General features: G+C 39.0%; 1 protein-coding gene across 1 annotated transcript in view; it reads right to left on the reverse strand.

Moving 5' to 3' along the window:
* LOC150088768 (calcium-activated chloride channel regulator 1-like) overlaps positions 1 to 19,478 on the reverse strand; it is a 179,671-nt gene that overhangs the window by 86,753 nt on the left and 73,440 nt on the right. The window contains exon 8 of the mRNA XM_090370317.1: positions 16,814 to 17,035. Coding sequence (XP_090226443.1) covers positions 16,814 to 17,035 — 222 coding nt within the window. The remainder of the gene's footprint in view (positions 1 to 16,813; positions 17,036 to 19,478) is intronic.

The raw sequence follows: 19,478 nt of genomic DNA on the forward strand, positions 1-19,478 counted from the left end.
TTCAGCGAGGGGAATGCCAGAGGTGTATTCAACTCTAGCAGTAAGCTACAGAATCTTGAAATAACTGAGAGTAAAGTGGAGGAGAAACTGTTGAAGATAAACACAAGAAAGGCACCTGGGGTGGATGGGATCTATCCAGTTATATTAAAGGAGGCAGCAAAGGAAGTAAGCAAACCCTTAGCCATAATTATGAGAGCTTCCTTGGACTCAGGGGAGGTACCCATAGACTGGAAATGTGCAAATGTGACCCCAATTCACAAAGGAGGATCAAAGGCTGACACAAGTAATTATAGACCTGTGAGCTTAACTTCTGTTCCAGGAAAATTAATGGAGGCACTGGTTAAAGAAGCACTGCAGGATCATTTAGACAAGACTTCAGTTATAGCTCAGACACAGCATGGTTTTGTTAAGGGGAAGTCTTGCCTGACCAACTTGATTGGATACTATGATGCAGTCACAAAAGAACTGGATGCAGGGAATAACTTTGATATTATATACTTGGATCTTAGAAAGGCTTTTGATACTGTTGCCCATGGAAGACTGCTACACAAATTGGAGCAGTGTGACATTGGAGGCAAATTGCTGCTATGGATAAAGGGGTGGTTGAGGGGGAGAAGACAGAGAGTGGTAATCAATGGACACTGCTCATCGTGGACTAATGTTATTAGTGGAGTCCCTCAGGGCTCAGTGTTGGGTCCATTATTGTTTTCTGTATTTATAAATGATATTGATGATGGTATATCAAGCTTAATGTCCAAGTTTGCAGATGATACAAAGGTTGGCAGGGTTGTGAAGGACACTACTGACACTATGCTGCTGCAACAGGATCTGGAAAGGTTGAGCAGATGGGCTGAGAGGTGGCAAATGAAGTTTAACATTGACAAATGTAAAGTACTACACATGGGAAACAGCAACCCCAGAGCAACGTATCAACTCTGTGGTACTACACTGACAGTGGTAGAGAATGAAAGGGACTTGGGGGTGGTTGTGCAGGTAGATATGAAGTTCTCTGAGCAGTGCAGACGGGCTGCAAGAGTAGCTGATGGAGTATTGTCAATGATATACAGGAATTTTTCCAGCAGGGATAGGGAGGTGATTGTTCCATTGTATAAGGCAATGGTCAGGCCACACCTAGAGTACTGTATACAGGTCTGGAGGCCTCATTTCAAGAAGGATGTAGAGCTGCTGGAACGAGTACAGAGAAGGGCAACAAGATTAGTGAATGGAACAAAGGGGTGCTCTTACGAAGAAAGGCTTAAGTTTTGCAAATTACAGTGTCTGGAGACTAGGCACCAGCGAGGTGATCTGATAGAGGTGTATAAAGCCTTGAATGGTTTAAGCATGCTCAATGCTGATGGGATTCTTCCTCTAGCTCAGAAAAATCACCTGCGAGGGCATAAATTCAAATTGAGGAAAGACAGATGTAGGATAGACGTGCGGAAATTTGCCTTTAGCCAGCGGGTGGTTGGTTGGTGGAACAGACTTCCATCTCTTGTGGTGGAGGTTGATAGCCTAAATAAGTTTAAGGCTCAGCTGGACAGGTATTTTGAACGAACAGAGGGGTGAAGTGGAAGTGGGTTTTTTTTTTTTTTTTTTTTTTGGCTGATGCTGCATAAGCTTGCTTTCTTGCATCAAATGCCTCTACTAATGCTAATGCTAAAGTAATGGAGAAATCAATTAACCACCAACTCTTAAACTACCTAGAAACCTTCTGTCTGATCAATGATCATCTGTATGGATTCCATCAGTGTCGACCCACTTGTGATATTCTGGCTTATGTTACTCATTTATGGACAAGTTCAATGGGAAAATTTGGTGAAACAAGCAGTTGCTCTAGACATCTCAATGGCTTTCGATCGTGTTTGGCATAAAGGTCTCCTAAACAAGCTTCCATCTTATGGTTTGCCAACTGTTTTTTGTAATTGGTTATCCAGTTTTCTCTCTGATCGCTCACTGAGGGTGATGGTAGATGGCTCTCTGTCTTCTAACTTTTCCACTAATGCTGGTGATGATTACCTGTATGTAAGTGGAAGAGAAATTGCTGAAGTTGAACATAAAAAAATGCACCTTGTATGGATGGGATCCATCCAATAATTAAGAGCACCAGCAAATGAGGTAAGCAAAGTTTTATATTCAGGGGAGGTCCTTATGGACTGGAGATGTGTGAATGTATCACTGATTGATAAAGGAAGATCACCAAGATTCAGTTCTTCCCCCCTCTCTTTTCCTCTTGTATATTAATGACCTTCTTCCATTGACTGGAAATCCTATCCATAGTTTTGCTGATGATGGTACATTGCATTCCACTTTCCATTTTGAGAAACCTTGCCCTGCTCAATCAACTTCAACTTCTCAAATATCCGCTACCAATTCCTTAAATGCCGATCTCCAGTGGGACAAAGACAACTTAGTTGATTTCAATCCTTCTAAAACTCTTATCTGTCTTGTCTTATATCTTGCAAAAAGGATTCTTCTGCTCCTATGCTTATCTTTAGTGACACTCCAGTTTCTAAGCAAAATGATATATCTCTTTTGGGGATTGCCCTGACTTCTAATCTCTCTTGGCACAAGCACATTACAAATATTGCTTCCTCTGCATCTAAAAAACTTGGTTTTCTATTTTGCTCTTGGCGTTACTTTTATTCTAAACAGCTGATCACTCTGTACAAATCACAAATCCACCCTACCATGGAATATTGTTCCCACATCTGGGGCGGTGCTCCCAAAACCTCTCTCAGGCTTCTAGATTCCATTCAGAAGAGGGCAGTTAGGTTAATTAATGACTCCTCTCTAACAGAGTCTCTCCACTCGCTGTCTCATAGACATACTGTTTCTGCTGCATGCCTTTTCTACAGATACTTCCATGGGCACTGTTCTTCTGAATTGGCTTCTATAATTCCCACCCTCTCTTTCAAAACAGTCTAAACATGTGCCGCCACCAGCCAACATCCATTTACTGTCCAACTTCAAACTCACAGAATACCAACTTTTCATCTTCCTCGTTTATTCATTCAACTACTGTTTTCTGGAACAACCTTCCTTCATACATATTTCCTGAAAATTACAGTCTACAGAAGTTAAAGTCTAATGTCAACAAATATCTTCTTTTGTCTTCTCAACCTCCAACCCAAGCACGGTACTAGGTACTAAGTACTATAGCTTCTTTTTTTTACCTCCCGTTTTGGGGTTTTCATTTAAAAAAACATATATATATGTATATATATAGCATTAGCAGAGGCAATACAATGCAAGAAAGCAAGTCGATGGAGCATCAGCCAAAAAAAAAAACCCTTCCTGTCACCCTCCATTCGTTCCAAATTGCTTGTCCAACTCAGCCTTAAATTTATTTTGGGTATCAACTTTCACAACAGCAGATGGAAGGCTGTTCCACCAATCAATCACCCGCTGGCTAAAGGCAAATTTCTGCACATCTATTCTACAACTCTTTCCTCAATTTGAATCTATGCCCTCTCCCAGGTTCTTAATCTGAGCAAGAGGAAGAACCCCCATTTGCATTCAGCTTGCCTAACCCATTCAAGGCCTTATACACCTCAATCAGATCACTTTGCAGGTGTCTAGTTTCCAGACACTACAATTTGCAGAACTTAAGCAAAGCACCGAGGAAAACAAAATTAAGAGTAGGAGTGTATTATAGGCAAATCAGAATGTTTTATAATTGGGGATTTTAACTTTCCAGATTTTGAATGGGTTTCTGGGTTAGTCACTCACACATTAGCAAGATTTTTGTAGATTTCTTGGATGGCTGTTTTCTACAGCTGCATGTTACAGAGGCAACAAGAGGAAGCATACTCTTGATCTGTGATTCTACAGGCATTAAGAATTTGCAGGCAAAAGACTGATCAGGCGGCAGCAATCACAGTGTACTACTGCAAAATTTAATTAAAGATATAATTACTGTCAGGGGTAAAGGGAAAGGCTTTTGCTTTCATAAGGGTGACTACAGTGGTCTCAGACAGTTTTTAAATTCTGTGCAGTTGGGACCAACTGATGTTAACAACAGCAAATTCTAAATAGGAATCTTCAGGGAAGTAATCAAAGAAGCTATTAGGCTTTCATACCAACAAAGAAATACTATTCACAGCTTAGAGCTAAATGGATATCAGATGAACTACTGACACATGTGGCTGAGAAGAAAAGTGCATGGGATATATATAAATTATCAGGTGATTCAAAAGCCTATGTTAGATATAAATTAGTCTGTAATCATATCATAAAGGAGGTTAGGCAGGCCAAGGCAGATTGCAGAAGTTTCTGGCAAAGTATGCAAAAAAAAAAAAAAAAAAAAAAAAAAAAAAAAAGCAATAAAGACTTCCATGCTTATATTAACAATATAAGGAAGGGACTGAATCACAATGGGCCACTTCATGTCAGTGGGTTAACTTTTGATAACTCTGTTCAGGTTAGTGACAAATTAAATAGGTATTTTGCATCTACATTCACACATGAGGAATTCTTTAGGGGAGGTGATTCTAGAAGTTCAGCAAACTCCAATGGGGAGCTAAATAACTGTGACAACTGAAAGGAAAGTAGAAGAGAAACTGTTGAAGTTGACCATAAAAAAATGCACCTTGTATGGATGGAATCCATCCAATCATTAAGAGCACCAGCAAATGAGTAAGCAAGGTTTTATATTCAGGGGACGTCCTTATGGACTGGAGATGTGTGAATGTATAACTGATTCCTAAAGGAAGATGACATAAATGAATTCAAAAGGTTACATGAATTATCTGTGAGTAATTACAGACCTGTTAGGTTAACATCTGTTCCAGGTAAAATAATGGAGTCACTGATTAAAAAAGTAATGCAGGACCATCTCAACAGGAATGTAATTATACTGCAGTCACAGCATGGATTTGTTAAAGGGAGTTCTTATCTAACCAATCTTATAGGTTACCATGATACAGTGACCAAGGAACTGGGTGCAAAAAATAATTTTGACATCATATACAAGGATTTCAGGAAAGCATTTGATACTGTTGAACATAAAAGAATGCTATATAAACTGGAGCAATGTGACATCAAGGGCAAGTTGCTGCTATGAATAAAGGGATGGTTGAGTGGGAGATTTTGGTTTTTTTTTTTTTTAGGAGCATTAGCAACTAAGGCCACATTGCTCTGGGGATATGCGGTGGTCATTCCCTGACCTTTCCGCACCCTCCGTATTTGGTGGTCATGAGCTTGAACCCCGGTCTAATCAAGAAGCATGTGCTATGCACTGCTGCCTGCTCCTGCCCACCTGGCTACGGAGGCACCAGGTTGAGTGGGAGAAAACAAAGAGTGGTAATCAATGGATACTGCTCTTTGTTTTAGTGGAATCCCCCCCAAGGTTTGGTGTTGGGTCCACTGTTTGTTTCTCTATTTATCAGTGATGTTGATGAAGGTATATCAGGGTTAATGTCCAAGTTTGCAGATGATATGAATGTTGGTTAATGAGTAGTCAGGGTGAGTTACAGCAACATGAGCTAGGAAGGTTGGGTTTATGGGCTCAGAAATGGCAGTTGAAGTTTAACATTCACAAATGCAAGGTACTGCATATGGGTAGAAGTAATCTCAGAGTAACTTATCAACTGTGTGGTACTACACTTAGGGTAGTGGAAGATAAAAAAGATCTAGGGTAATTATGCAGTCAGATATGAAATTCTCTGAGCAGTGCAGACGTGCTTCCAGGACAGCCCATGGGGGATTTGTCAGTGATATGCAGAAACTTTGCTAGCAGGAATAAGGAGGTGATTATTCCTTTCTACAAGGCCATGGTTAGGCTGCACCTTGAGTATTGTATTCCTACATTCTTCCTAAAAGAAGAGGTCTGGAGGCCTCACTTTAGGAAGGATGTAGATCTGCTGGAACAGGTGCAGAGAAGGGCAACCAAATTAGGGAATGGAACAGAAGGGTGCTCTTACCTAGAAAGACTTCAGTTCTGCAAATTGTATCTTCTGTAGACCAAGCATGTGCTGATGATCTGATTGATGTGTTTAAGTCCTTGAATGGATTGATTAAACTGAAAGAATGGATTCTTAATCTTGCTGAGACTACACACATGGGGGGGGGGGGGCATATATTTAAGTTGAAGGATGGTTGCAGCATAGTTGTGCAGAAGTTTGCCTTCAGCCAGTGAGTGGTTGATTGTTGGAACAGGCTTCAGTTGTTGTGGAAGTGGATGGTTTGAATAAATTCAAAGAAGAACTTGACAAATTTTTGGAGGGTAAGGATGGGTGAAGTGTGTATGTTTTTTTTTTTTTTTTTTTTTTTTGGCTGATGCTGTATAGGCCAATGAGAAAACTTCATACAGTTCTAAACAATCACTCAGTTCAATCCACCTTGATTTGAGGGTTAAGCAATACTCAGCATCTGTCCATGCTTCCCATTCTTCTGCTTCAGAATTAGCTTTTCATGCTGTTAATGAACGTCACATCATTTTATTCAACGAAGCTAAAATTTTAACATTCAACACAATTACATGAAGTTACTAACTGCAGAGTCCCTTGAAATTAAACTGCCCCAAACCTCGATTAATGTCAGTCTCCCCTATCCTACCTGAGATTCATGGTCCTTTATATGCATGTGCCAAGAGAACAACTAATCTCTTTTCTATAAATTGCATTATGCACACATTTCACATTTCTATCCTGTGATCATGACTTGTGTTGAAAGGCCCTGTCAGCTTAAGGAAGGAAAGTAAATTTTAATTTTTTATATCATTTTCATAATCATTTCACTTAGTTTTATTAATTGACAAAATGTCTCCTTTTGCTCATAGTTATTTGTGGTAGTTTGATGTGTTTTGGGGTCTGGTCGGAGCTCCATTACCTCAATTCGGGATGCATTGGATCATTAATATTTCTTCGGGTGCAAGAATTCATTTAAACTAGTTTTATATTCATTTTAAATTTGGAGAGTGCAAAGACTGCTTTGAAGCATTCTACAGACAATATACAGTGAAACTTCTCCTAACGGACACCTCTCATTAACGGACATCTCTCTACAACGGACATTTTCAAATTCCCCAACTCACCTCCATTGGTTTTAACGTGTTTGCAGCTTCTGTCTAGCGGACATTCTCTGTAACGGACGCGGACAGGCAATCTGCACTGTTTCGTTTAGATTAGCACTTAATTTGATCTCCCAATAACGGACAGCGGGCGAGCTTACAGCCCTTTTTCTAGTAACTTTTCTTCCATGTATTACCTCAATCGTGTGTTTATTTTCTATTTCCGATTCTCTGAATTTTATCAAGATTTACGTCGCGGTTCTAAACCCTTTTTCAAGAATTTTAAGGCACGTGTAAAACTTCTGATGAATTTGGTGTGTGCAAGGGGGGGGATTTTGTCAGCCTTTCGTCTTTTCAGTTTTCAGTTTTGTTCAGTGTCGTGTGAAGTGCACAATGTCTTCTCGTAAACATTTAACTTTAAAAGATAAAGTCGAACTCATTAATGCGTAAGATCGGCAAAAAAATAGTGTTCGCAATCTCGCTGCAAAATTCAAAATCGGGAAGACGCAGGTAAGCGACATCCTAAAGGAAAAAAAATGAACTGCTCAAACAATTTTGGCAACATGGAAATGATCAGGCTCAAAAATCATTCCCGAAAACTGTTGGACTTCAAATTGACAATGTTGCGTATGAGTGGTTTGTCGCGAACGTGCTAAAAAATTTCCCATTAATGGGCCTATTATTAGGGAAAAGGCTTTGGAGGTTGCGAAATCTATGGGAGTAAATGAGTTCAAAGCTTCTGTGGGATGGCTAGACAAGTTCAAAACTCGGCATAAAATTTCTTGGAAAACCGTAAGTGGTGAAGGTGGATCTGTTGATATTGGGGTTGTAACAGAGTGGACCGTCAAATTGGAAGATTTATGTTGTGATTTTGAAGCTAAGGATATTTACAACTGTGATGAAACAGGGTTGTTTTTTAAAGTTTTCCTGAAAAAACAATGAGTCTAAAAAACGAAAAGTGCCAGGGCGGAAAAATTTCTAAGGAACGCTTGACTGTACTATTGTGTACAAATATGCTGGGAGACTTTGAACAACCTCTTGTTATAGGAAAACCACAAAATCCTCGTTGTTTCAAGGGCATAAAGTTGAATCTTGAATGTTGATTGGAAGTCTAATAAAAAAGCGTGGATGACACGAGATATCATGAGCGAATGGATAAGTCACTTTAACCAAAACATGATTCGTCAAAACAGAAAAATTATTCTTTTCATGGATAATGCTGCATCTCACCCGCACATTGAATTGTCCAACATTCAAATCGTTTTTCTGCCACCAAACACATCTGCAGAGTGTCAGCCCTTGGATCAAGGGATAATAAAAAATTTTAAACTTCACTACAGAAAACTGTTTTAAGACATCTCATTGCAAACATGAACGATGTAACATGTGCGAGTGACCTTGCAACGAAAATCAGCATCCTAGGTGCGATTCAATGGATTTCCTCTTCAGTAAACGCAATTAGAAAACAAACTGTCGTGAACTGTTTTGTAAAGTCTGGCTTCTCAAACGCAAAAATTGAAGTTGTGAACAGCAATGTGGAGCACCAAGAAGAACAAGAACTTCATCTATTGATAATGTACGATACTTCAGCTACAAGTGACCCTGGCTACAAAGATATAGACTCGAACCTCACTGCAGAAGATGGTGCTATAGATATCAACTACATTATCATCGATATTTTTCAAGAAGTTCCTCATGAGGATGAAGAAATGGAAGGAGGTCATTATGTCGAAGAACATATTAACGACGAACCACCGATGAAAATAGAAGAAGCGCTCATACAAATCAATCGTTTAAAAATTTTTTCGCCGCTGAAGTATCTTACTGAAGGACTTTCGATGGTTTCTTCACTCCAAACAAATGTTGAAAACAAAATTATCATCCGGAAGAAGGTGCAGAAGAAAATAAGTGATTACTGTATGTATTTTTCATAAGATAAAGTCATAATATGCATAGCACAGTTGTATGTATATTATTTACAAAAATATTGTGCAAAATCTGTATATAATTTAAAATTAAACGTTTAATGATTTTTCTTTATCTCTTGTGTATGTAATTGTATATTATTTACAAAAATATTGTTCAAGATCTGTATATATTTTTAATTTAATTTTACATTAAACGTTTAACGATTTTTCTTTCTTTCTTTTTTTTTTTTTCCTCCCTCAGACTTCTTGTTAGCGGACACTTCTCTCTAACGGACACATTTTCGTTCCCCATGGCTGTCCGTTAAAGGGAAGTTTCACTGTAAAGGTAAATTTATCTCATTTTATTAGTAGACATACAATGTAGAACTTATTGAGCCCTGCAGTTCTGCCTGTTACTAAGTAAATTGTTGAACAATCACAACTGAATTAAAATCATTACATCCTCAATGATGAATGTTTAATAAATCTTTACAATTATGAACATGGTCTGTAACAATAATAGCATTTTAAAATATAGACTTAAACAAAAATTAGTGTCTTTATAAGTTTCCTGTGTAACATACAGTTACGGTTTCTGCATTTTTAATGTAATAAAATGCACTGTAGTCGTTAATTTGGAAAATAGTGAAAATCTAAACACTTCGACCTGCACATAGAATGAAAATCTGTTTTTATTTTCTAGATAAAAGAATAACCTAGTTATTATTTTTAGAAATCTATCTTCAAAATGTATAGTCATTTTTATATAGAAATTAGCATTTTATATAGACACAGCATGGTTTTGTTAAGGGAAGGTCTTGCCTGAACAATTTGATTGGATACTGTGATGTAGTCACAAAAGAACTGGATGCAGGGAATAACTTTGATATTATATATTTGGATCTTAGAAAGGCTTTTGATACTGTTGCTGCACATGGAAGACTGCTGCACAAATTGGAGCAGTGTGGCACTGGTGGCAAATTGCTGCTATGGATAAAGGGATGGTTGAGTGGCAGAAGACAGAGAGTGGTAATCAATGGACACTGCTCAACGTGGACTAACGTTATTAGTGGAGTTCCTCAGGGTTCAGTGTTGGTTCCATTGTTGTTTTCTGTATTTATAACTGATATTGATGATGGTATATCAAGCTTAATGTCCAAGTTTGCAGACGATACAAAGATTGGCAGGGTTGTTAAGGACACTACTGACGCTATGCTGCTGCAACTGGATCTGGAAAGGTTGAGCAGATGAGCTGAGAGGTGGCAAATGAAGTTTAACGTTGACAAATGTAAAGTACTACGTTAGCATTAGTAGAGGCATATGATGCGAGAATGCAAGCTTATTCAGCATCAGCCAAAAAAAAAAAAAAAAACCCGCCACTCCCATTTCACCCCTCCGTTCGTTCGAAATACCTGTCCAGCTGAGCCTTAAATTTGTTTAGGCTATCAGCTTCCACAACAAGTGATGGAAGTCTTCCACCGACCAACTACCCGCTGGCTAAAGGCAAATTTCCGCACATCTATCCTACATCTGTCTTTCCTCAATTTGAATTTATGCCCTCTCAGGAGATTATTCTGAGGAAGAGGAAGAATCCCATCGGCATTGAGCATGCTCAAACCATTCAAGGCCTTATACACCGGTATCAGATCACCTCGCCGGTGCCTAGTCTCCAGACTCTGTAATTTGCAAAACTTAAGCCTTTCTTCTTAAGAGCAACCCTTTGTTCCATTCACTAATCTTGTTGCACTTCTCTGTACTCGTTCCAGCATCTCTACATCCTTCTTGAAATGAGGCCTCCAGACCTGTATACAGTACTCCAGGTGTGGTCTGACCATTGCCTTATACAAGGGAATAATCACCTCCCTATCCCTGCTAGAAAAATTCCTGTATATAATTGACAAGACACCATGAGCTACACTTGCAGCTCGTCTGCACTGCTCAGAAAACTTCATATCTAAGTAAGCAAACCCCTAGCCATAATTATGAGAGCTTCCTTGGACTCAGGGGAGTTACCCATAGACTGGAGATGTGCAAATGTGGCCCCAATTTACAAAGGAGGATCAAAGGCTGACACAAGCAATTATAGACCTGTGAGTTTAACTTCTGTTCCAGGAAAATTAATGGAGGCACTGGTTAAAGAAGCACTGCAGGATCATCTAGACAAGACTTCAGTTATAGCTCGGACACAGCATGGTTTTGTTAAGGGGAAGTCTTGCCTGACCAATTTGATTGGATACTATGATGCAGTCACAAAGGAACTGGATGCAGGAAATAACTTTGATATTATATACTTGGATGTTAGAAAGGCTTTTGATACTGTTGCACATGGAAGACTGCTGCACAAATTGGAGCAGTGTGGCATTGGAGGCAAATTGCTGCTATGGATAAAGGGGTGGTTGAGGGGGGGGAGAAGACAGAGAGTGGTAATCAATGGACATTGCTCATCGTGGACTAATGTTATTAGTGGAGTCCCTCAGGGTTCACTGTTGGGTCCATTAGTGTTTTCTGTATTTATAAATAATATTTATGATGGTATATCAAGCTTCATGTCCAAGTTTGCAGACGATACAAAAGTTGGTAGGGTTGTAAGGACACTACTGATGCTATGCTGCTGCAACAGGATCTGGAACTTCTACTAATGGAAAGGTTGAGCAGATGGGCTGAGAGGTGGCAAATGAAGTTTAACATTGACAAATGAAAAGTACTACATATGAGAAACAGCAACCCCAGAGCAACGTATGAACGCTTTGGTACTACACTGACAGTGGTAGAGAATGAAAAGGACCTGTGGGTAATTGTGCAGGCAGATATGAAGTTCTCTGAGTAGTGCAGATGGGCGGCAAGAGTAGCTCATGGTGTTTTATCAATGATATACAGGAATTTTTCTAGCAGGGATAAGGAGGTGATTATTTCCTTGTATAAGGCAATGGTCAGGCCACACCTTGAGTACTGTATACAGGTCTGGAGGCCTTATTTCAAGAAGGATGTACAGCTGCTGGAACGAGTACAGAGAAGGGCAACAAGGTTAGTGAATGGAACAAAGGTTGCTCTTACGAAGAAAGGCTTAAGTTTTGCAATGTCTGGAGACTAGGCACTGGCGAGGTGATCTCATAGAGGTGTATAAAGCCTTGAATGGTTTGAGCATGCTCAATGGTGATGGGATTCTGCCTGTTGCTCAGAATAATCACCTGAGAGGGCATAAATTCAAATTGAGGAAAGACAGATGCAGGATAGATTTGCAGAAATTTGCCTTTAGCCACCGAGTAGTTGATTGGTGGAACAGACTTCCATCCCTTGTTGTGGAAGTTGACAGCCTAAATAAATTTAACGCTCAGCTGGACAGGTATTTTGAACGAGCAGAGGGGTGAAATGGAAGTTTTTTTTTTTTTTTTTTTTTTTCTGGCTGATGCTGCATAAGCTTGCTTTCTTGCATCATATGTCTCTACTAATGCTAATGCTATCTGCCTGCACAATTACCCCCAAGTCCTTTTCATTCTCTACCACTGTCAGTGTAGTACCATAGAGTTGATACATATGGGAAACAGTAACACCAGAGCAAGGTATCAACTCTGTGGTACTACACTGACAGTGGTAGAGAATGAAAAGGACCCGGGGTTAATTGTGCAGGCAGATATGAAGTTCTCAGAGCAGTGCAGATGAGCTGCAAGAGTAGCTCATGGTGTCTTGTCAATGATATACAGGAATATTTCTAGCAGGGATAGGGAGGTGATTATTCCCTTGTATAAGGCAATGGTCAGGCCACACCTTGAGTACTGTATACAGGTCTGGAGGCTTCATTTCAAGAAGGATGTGGAACTGCTGGAATGAGTACAGAGAAGGGCTTCAAGATTAGTGAATTGAACAAAGGGTTGCTCTTATGAAGAAAGCATTAGCATTTTAGCATTAGCATTAGTAGAGGCATTTGATGCAAGAAAGCAAGCTTATGCAGCATCAGCCAAAAAAAAAAAAAAAAAACCACTCCCACTTCACCCCTCTGTTCGTTCAAAATACCTGTCCAGCTGAGCCTTAAACTTATTTAGGCTATCGACTTCCACGAAAAGGGATGGAAGTCTGTTCCACCAACCAACCACTCGCTGGCTAAAGGCAAATTTCCGCACGTCTATCCTACATCTGTCTTTCCTCAATTTGAATTTATGCCCTCTCAGGTGATTATTCTGAGCGAGAGGAAGAATCCCATCAGCATTAAGCATGCTCAAACCAGTCAATGCTTTATACACCTCTATCAGATCACCTCGCTGGTGCCTAGTCTCCAGACACTGTAATTTGCAAATCTTAAGCCTTTCTTCGTAAGAGCACCCCTTTGTTCCATTCACTAATCTTGTTGCCCTTCTCTGTACTCGTTCCAGCAGCTCTACATCTTTCTTGAAATGAGGCCTCCAGACCTGTATACAGTACTCAAGGTGTGGCCTGACCACTGCCTTATACAAGGGAATAATCACGTCCTTATTTATCCCTGCTAGAAAAATTCCTATATATCATTGACAATACACCATGAGCTACTCTTGCAGCCCGTCTGCACTGCTCAGAGAACTTCATATCTGCCTGCACAACCACCCCCCAGGTCCCTTTCATTCTCTACCACTGTCAGTGCAATACCACAGAGTTGATACATTGCTCTGGGGTTGCTGTTTCCCATGTGTAGTACTTTACATTTGTCAATGTTAAACTTCATTTGCCACCTCTCAGCCCATCTGCTCAACCTTTCCAGATCCTGTTGCAGCAGCATAGTGTCAGTAGTGTCCTTGACAACCCTGCCTACCTTTGTATCGTCTGCAAACTTCGACATTAAGCTTGATATACCATCATCAATATCATTTATGAATACAGAAAACAATAATGGACCCAACACTGAGCCCTGAGGGACTCCACTAATAACATTAGTCCACGACGAGCAGTGTCCATTGATTACCACTCTCTGTCTTCTCCCCCTCAGCCACCCCTTTACCCACAGCAGCAATTTGCCTCCAATGTTACACTGCTCCAATTTGTGCAGCAGTCTTCCATGTGCAACAGTATCAAAAGCCTTTCTAAGATCCAAGTATATAATATCAAAGTTATTCCCTGCATCCAGTTCCTTTGTGACTGCATCATAGTATCCAATCAAATTGGTCAGGCAAGACTTCCCCTTAACAAAACCATGCTGTGTCCGAGCTATAACTGAAGTCTTGTCTAAATGATCCTGCAGTGCTTCTTTAACTAGTGCCTCCATTAATTTTCCTGGAACAGAAGTTAAACTCACAGGTCTATAATTGCTTGTGTCAGCTTTTGATCCTCCTTTGTGAATTGGGGTCACATTTGCACATCTCCAGTCTATGGGTACCTCCCCTGAGTCCAAGGAAGCTCTCATAATTATGGCTAAGGGTTTGCTTACTTCCTTTGCTGCCTCCTTTAATATAACTGGATAGATCCCATCCACCCCAGGTGCCTTTCTTGTGTTTATCTTCAACAGTTTCTCCTCCACTTTACTCTCAGTTATTACAAGATTCTGTAGCTTACTGCTAGAGTTGAATACACCTCTGGCTTTCCCCTCGCTAAATAACTCCTCATGTGTGAATGTCGATGCAAAATATTCATTTAGTTTGTTAGCTACCTGAGCAGGATCATCAACAGTTGACCCATCGATATCAAGTGGACCAATCTGATTCATCCCCTTCCTTCTAGAGTTTACATAAGTAAAGAACTCTTTGCTGTTTTTCTTTGCATCCCTTGCCAAAGATTTCTCGTAATCTGCCTTCGCCTGCCTAACCTCCTTTGTAACTTGGTTACAGATCAACTTGTATCTATCATAGGCTTCTGTGTCATGTGTTAATTTGTATGTATCCCATGCATGTTTCTTCTCTGCCATATGTCTCATCAGTTCATCTGACATCCATTTAGGCCTAAACCTTGAACAATATTTCTTAGTTGGTATGTAAAGCCTAGTAGCTTCCAAGACAAGTTCTTTGAATGCTTCCCATTTTGCATTTACTGTTGGTAACATCATCAGTTGGTCCCACTGTATAGAATTTAAATACTGTCTCAGTCCATCGTAGTCGCCTTTACAAAAGCAATAACCCTTCCCTTTACCCCTAATGGTAGTTACCTCTTTGAGTAAATCCCACTTCAGCACACTGTGATCACTGCCACCTAGTGGTTCATTTATCTGCAGATTCTTAATGCATGAAGAATCACTGCTGATAATCAAATCAAGAGTATTACTCCCTCTAGTTGCCTCCCGAACATGCTGATGTAGAAAACAATCATCCAATAAATCCACAAAAGCCTTGCTAGTGTGTGAGTGACCAGCCCACAAATTCCAGTCAATATCTGGGAAATTAAAATCTCCCATTATAAGACTCTCTGATTTACTGGCCCACTCTATTTCCCTGTACAGTTTCTTATTATACTCATCAGAGTCATTAGGCCTATAGCACACTCCTACTCTCAATTTTGATCTCGCAATGCTTATGTCACACCAAACTGACTCGACACTGCACTGTCCAGCGATGTCCACTGGCTTCACTTCCTTGGATTTTATGTATTTCTTAACCAATAGCATAACCCCTCCTCCATTCCTATCCAGTCTATCTTTTCTGTAGACGTTGTACTCCCCAAATTCCAGTTCTGCATTCCTTATATCTGTGTGACACCAAGTCTCTGATATCCCAACAATATCTGCCTTTGATGTTTTGAGCAATACCTCAAATTTATCAAATTTATTTACTAAACTCCTAGCATTGGTGTACACAAGGATTAAGTTTTGCAAATTACAGTGTCTAGAGATTAGTCACCCCCGCGAGGTGATCTGATAGAGGTGTATAAGGCCTTGAATGGTTTGAGCATGCTCAATGCCGATGGGATTCTTCCTCTTGCTCAGAATAATCACCTGAGAGGGCATAAATTCAAATTGAGGAAAGACAGATGTAGGATAGATGTGCGGAAATTTGCCTTTAGTCAGCGGGTAGTTGCTTGGTGGACCAGACTTCCAACACTTGTTGTGGAAGTTGATAGCCTAAACAAATTTAAGGTTCAGCTGGACAGGTATTTCGAACGAACGGAGGGATGAAATGAATGGGAGTGGTGTTTTTTTTTTTTTTTTTTTTTTGGCTGATTGATGCTGAATAAGCTTGCTTTCTTGCATCATATGCCTCTACTAATGCTAAATTAAAAAAAATAAAGATACTGGAAACCAACATCTTTATTTCGTATTCAATACAACCAAAATACTAGCATATTATCTATTAGTGTTGAGCATCAGACAACTCATTTATTTATGAGAGCACTTTGGTTACTCAGAAATTTTAACACTGCATATGATGTCCCTGAATAAAATAACAAGAACATCTATTATGAGATTATAAAGAAAAACAGCAATCGACAACTGTAAAAATGAATTTTTAAATTGGAGGATGTACCTTCATATCTGTTAATGTATCCTTTAACATAATCAATTAATTGTGCTAAAGGATATGTAAAAAAATATTGCATGAGTATTCAAATACTAAAATTTCCTTGTGTTATTGCAACCATTTCTGGCACCTTCGTAGTCTGGTGGGCAGGAGCAGCAGTGCATAGCACACGCTTCTTGATTAGACCGGGGTTCGAGCCCGTGACCACCAAATATGGAGGATGTAGAAAGGTCAGGGAATGACCACCGCATATCCCCAGAGCAATATGGCCTAAGTTGCTAATGCTCCTAAAAAAAAAATAAATAAATAAAAAACCCCAACCAAATAATAACCATTTCTGAATCAACTTGACGAAAACCTGCTACACAAATATTCTTCAAAAAACAAGTGCTTACTTGATTTTTGAAGAATGTGTGTACATATAAAATATATCTGCAGTAAACAGAAAGAATTCAATAATAACAATCAATATTACAATCTTAACTTACTTTTATACTTTCATTCAATCCTACATCCAGATTTGCAACACCAAAGATGGACTCTTCAGATGGTATTCTTATAAGATTATCTCTGTTGCTTGGTGTAACTGTTGTCAAATTCAAAAGTACTGTAGCATTATCATTAAATTGCAGAATTCCAAGAGAAGACATTGATGGAAGAGTTGAATTTATAAACTTACTCACTGATAGAGCTGTATCATTCAAGGGAGCCTATGGCGGAAAAATGTTTAATAATATCAGTAAGTTATTTTTGTATTTAAAATTATCCTAGCTGTCATAATAATCAAATATTCTAATTGTGTGTGTGTGTGTGTGTGTGTGTGTGTGTGTGTGTGTGTGTGTGTGTGTGTGTGTGTGTGTGTGTGTGTGTGTGTGTGTGTGTGTGGTCCTTTTTTTGGGATGGTACGCAATGGTACTGTGTACCGGCACCTTTATTAACAGTGACATTTGGATATTGAGCACTTCGAAATTTGTAATATTCCGTAAATTTTTTTCACATGATTACCTACTATTCCAATAAGCTTAAAATTATTTAACTAAATTTGCATTTTTTACTGTCTATTGTTAAGATATTTCTATATAAAACTGTATAACCATTTTTATAATTCTAAATTACTCAATCGGACCTCTGTTTAACAAAGTCCTTTTATAGTGAATTATTTCAACTTCCCCCTTGGAAGTTACATTTAAAATACTTTCTGTTGAGCGAAGAAAACTTTCATATAGTGAACAGATTAGGCGAGAATTAACCCAGTACGCACTGTTCCCATTTCTGGCCTTCAGGCAATTAGTCCTGCTGTGCGAATTAAGAGAGCTAAAGCATTCTACAACTTAGTGGTACCTGGTAAAACCTATCTGACCACCTGTCTCACATACGGAGGAGTCGCACTAGTCAAGAGTGAGCAGATCAAGGTGCATTCCCAATGGGCTCTGGCCCACCTTCTACTGCAGTGGTGTCCAACCTTTTCCCGTACAGTGGCCATATTCAAAAAAATTCAAAGTTAGATTTCTTTAGTGTGTTACATTTTCCATATCTTTTTGCATGTAAAAGTAAAATTGAAAATATTCAAATTTTATTAAGTACAATACACAATTACATTTACTGAAAAAAACATTTAATGAGAATTTTTTTGATAATTAACAAAATTTAAAATGCTGTTTTAGTTCACTTTCCCCGCGGGCTGTAGGTTGGACACCTCTGTGAATCAACTGTAAGTGCCCCGTTCGAGAATTAGAAATGTGATTTTCTTTTACCTCGACAATAATCATCTGTTGTTTCACAGAAGTGCGTGATCCACATCTTTCCGTAAATTTTTCCTATCTCTGTTTACATGGTCACAGTACCTGAATAACACCGATATTTTGGACAGTTTCAAAAAAAAAAAAAAAAAAAGAAAAGAAAAAATTCAAATTTAAGAACTAGTGACAATACTGATGACGAGAGACGGAAAAAGAGGACAACGAAGGTATTAATCCTTCTAAATACTATTTTTGGCATTTGGTGAAAGCAAAGTTAGAAAATTGTCAATTAGGTTACAGTTAAATAAAAGAGATGCAATTTGTGGATTTCGGGGATACCTAATTGATAAGAAAGTTTCGGAAGAATTGAAGAATTTTATGAACGCTCTTGAGTACGATACCAATTTCATAGAGTGAATATGAACAAGGATTTTCACAAATGAATCTGATCGCCAACCCAACCAGCACTTCGTTGATGACAAAAACAGTTTCACTACTATTTCTTAAAATTGTAGGCCCACTTCAATCCAGAAAAATATGTCGATTCATGGCTGCTTCGGAAACGTCATTCAGCAAACAACACACAAACAGGAAGAAAAGAAGTCAGCATAGGACAGGCGTTGGCAACCCGTGGCTCGTGAGCCGCATGCAGCTCTTTTAACACGTAACTGCGGTTCTTTAACTTTACAGCTCACATGAAGCACAATTTGAAATGGAGTTAAGAGGACTTAAAAATCAAGGACATGTGGAGTGCAAGACTAAAATGCCTTAAAACTGATATTGAGGATTTGGAGAGGCAAAAGGCTGCTCTTGCAATTCTACACAAATGGACGGCGATAGATGAGTTTAAAATGCAGACGAAATTGTATTTGATGTGTGGAGTAGCCTACAAGACCCATATATAAATTTGAAAATATTTGCGTTTGGACTTCTCTCAGTTTTTGGTTTGACATATTTCTGGGAGCAAATATTTTTGAACATGAACTATATTAAAAATAAATCAAGAAACCGTTGTCTGAACAATGCGAGCATGTTTAATTACGACATACTCGCATGATGTTGAGAGACTCGCTCAAGAAGTTCATCAGCAAAAGTCACATTAATTTGTACCTAATTGGATGTTTGTTACGTTTTTTTAGTAGTAATAAATAATATTTCAAAATATATATATTTTTAATAAACATCTTCCCACTCTATTCCATTTCTTAAACTCTTGCCGACCCCTCCTCCTCCCAGCTTGAGCTGAGGTGCAGCTCTTCGTAGTCTCTCTCTCTCTCTCTCTCTCTCTCTCTTTTTTTAATTAGATCAAAAATGGCTCTTCACTCAAAAAAGGTTGCCAACCCCTGGCATAGGGTGTCGGATGAGAACTTGATAAAAATTTGGAATATTCTACAAAACTTTATTATGAAATTAT

The sequence above is a fragment of the Mastigoproctus giganteus genome, chromosome 3, assembly GCF_048544385.1.
Source record: "Mastigoproctus giganteus isolate SK-2022 chromosome 3, ASM4854438v1, whole genome shotgun sequence".
In the NCBI taxonomy this organism is placed as follows: domain Eukaryota; kingdom Metazoa; phylum Arthropoda; class Arachnida; order Uropygi; family Thelyphonidae; genus Mastigoproctus; species Mastigoproctus giganteus.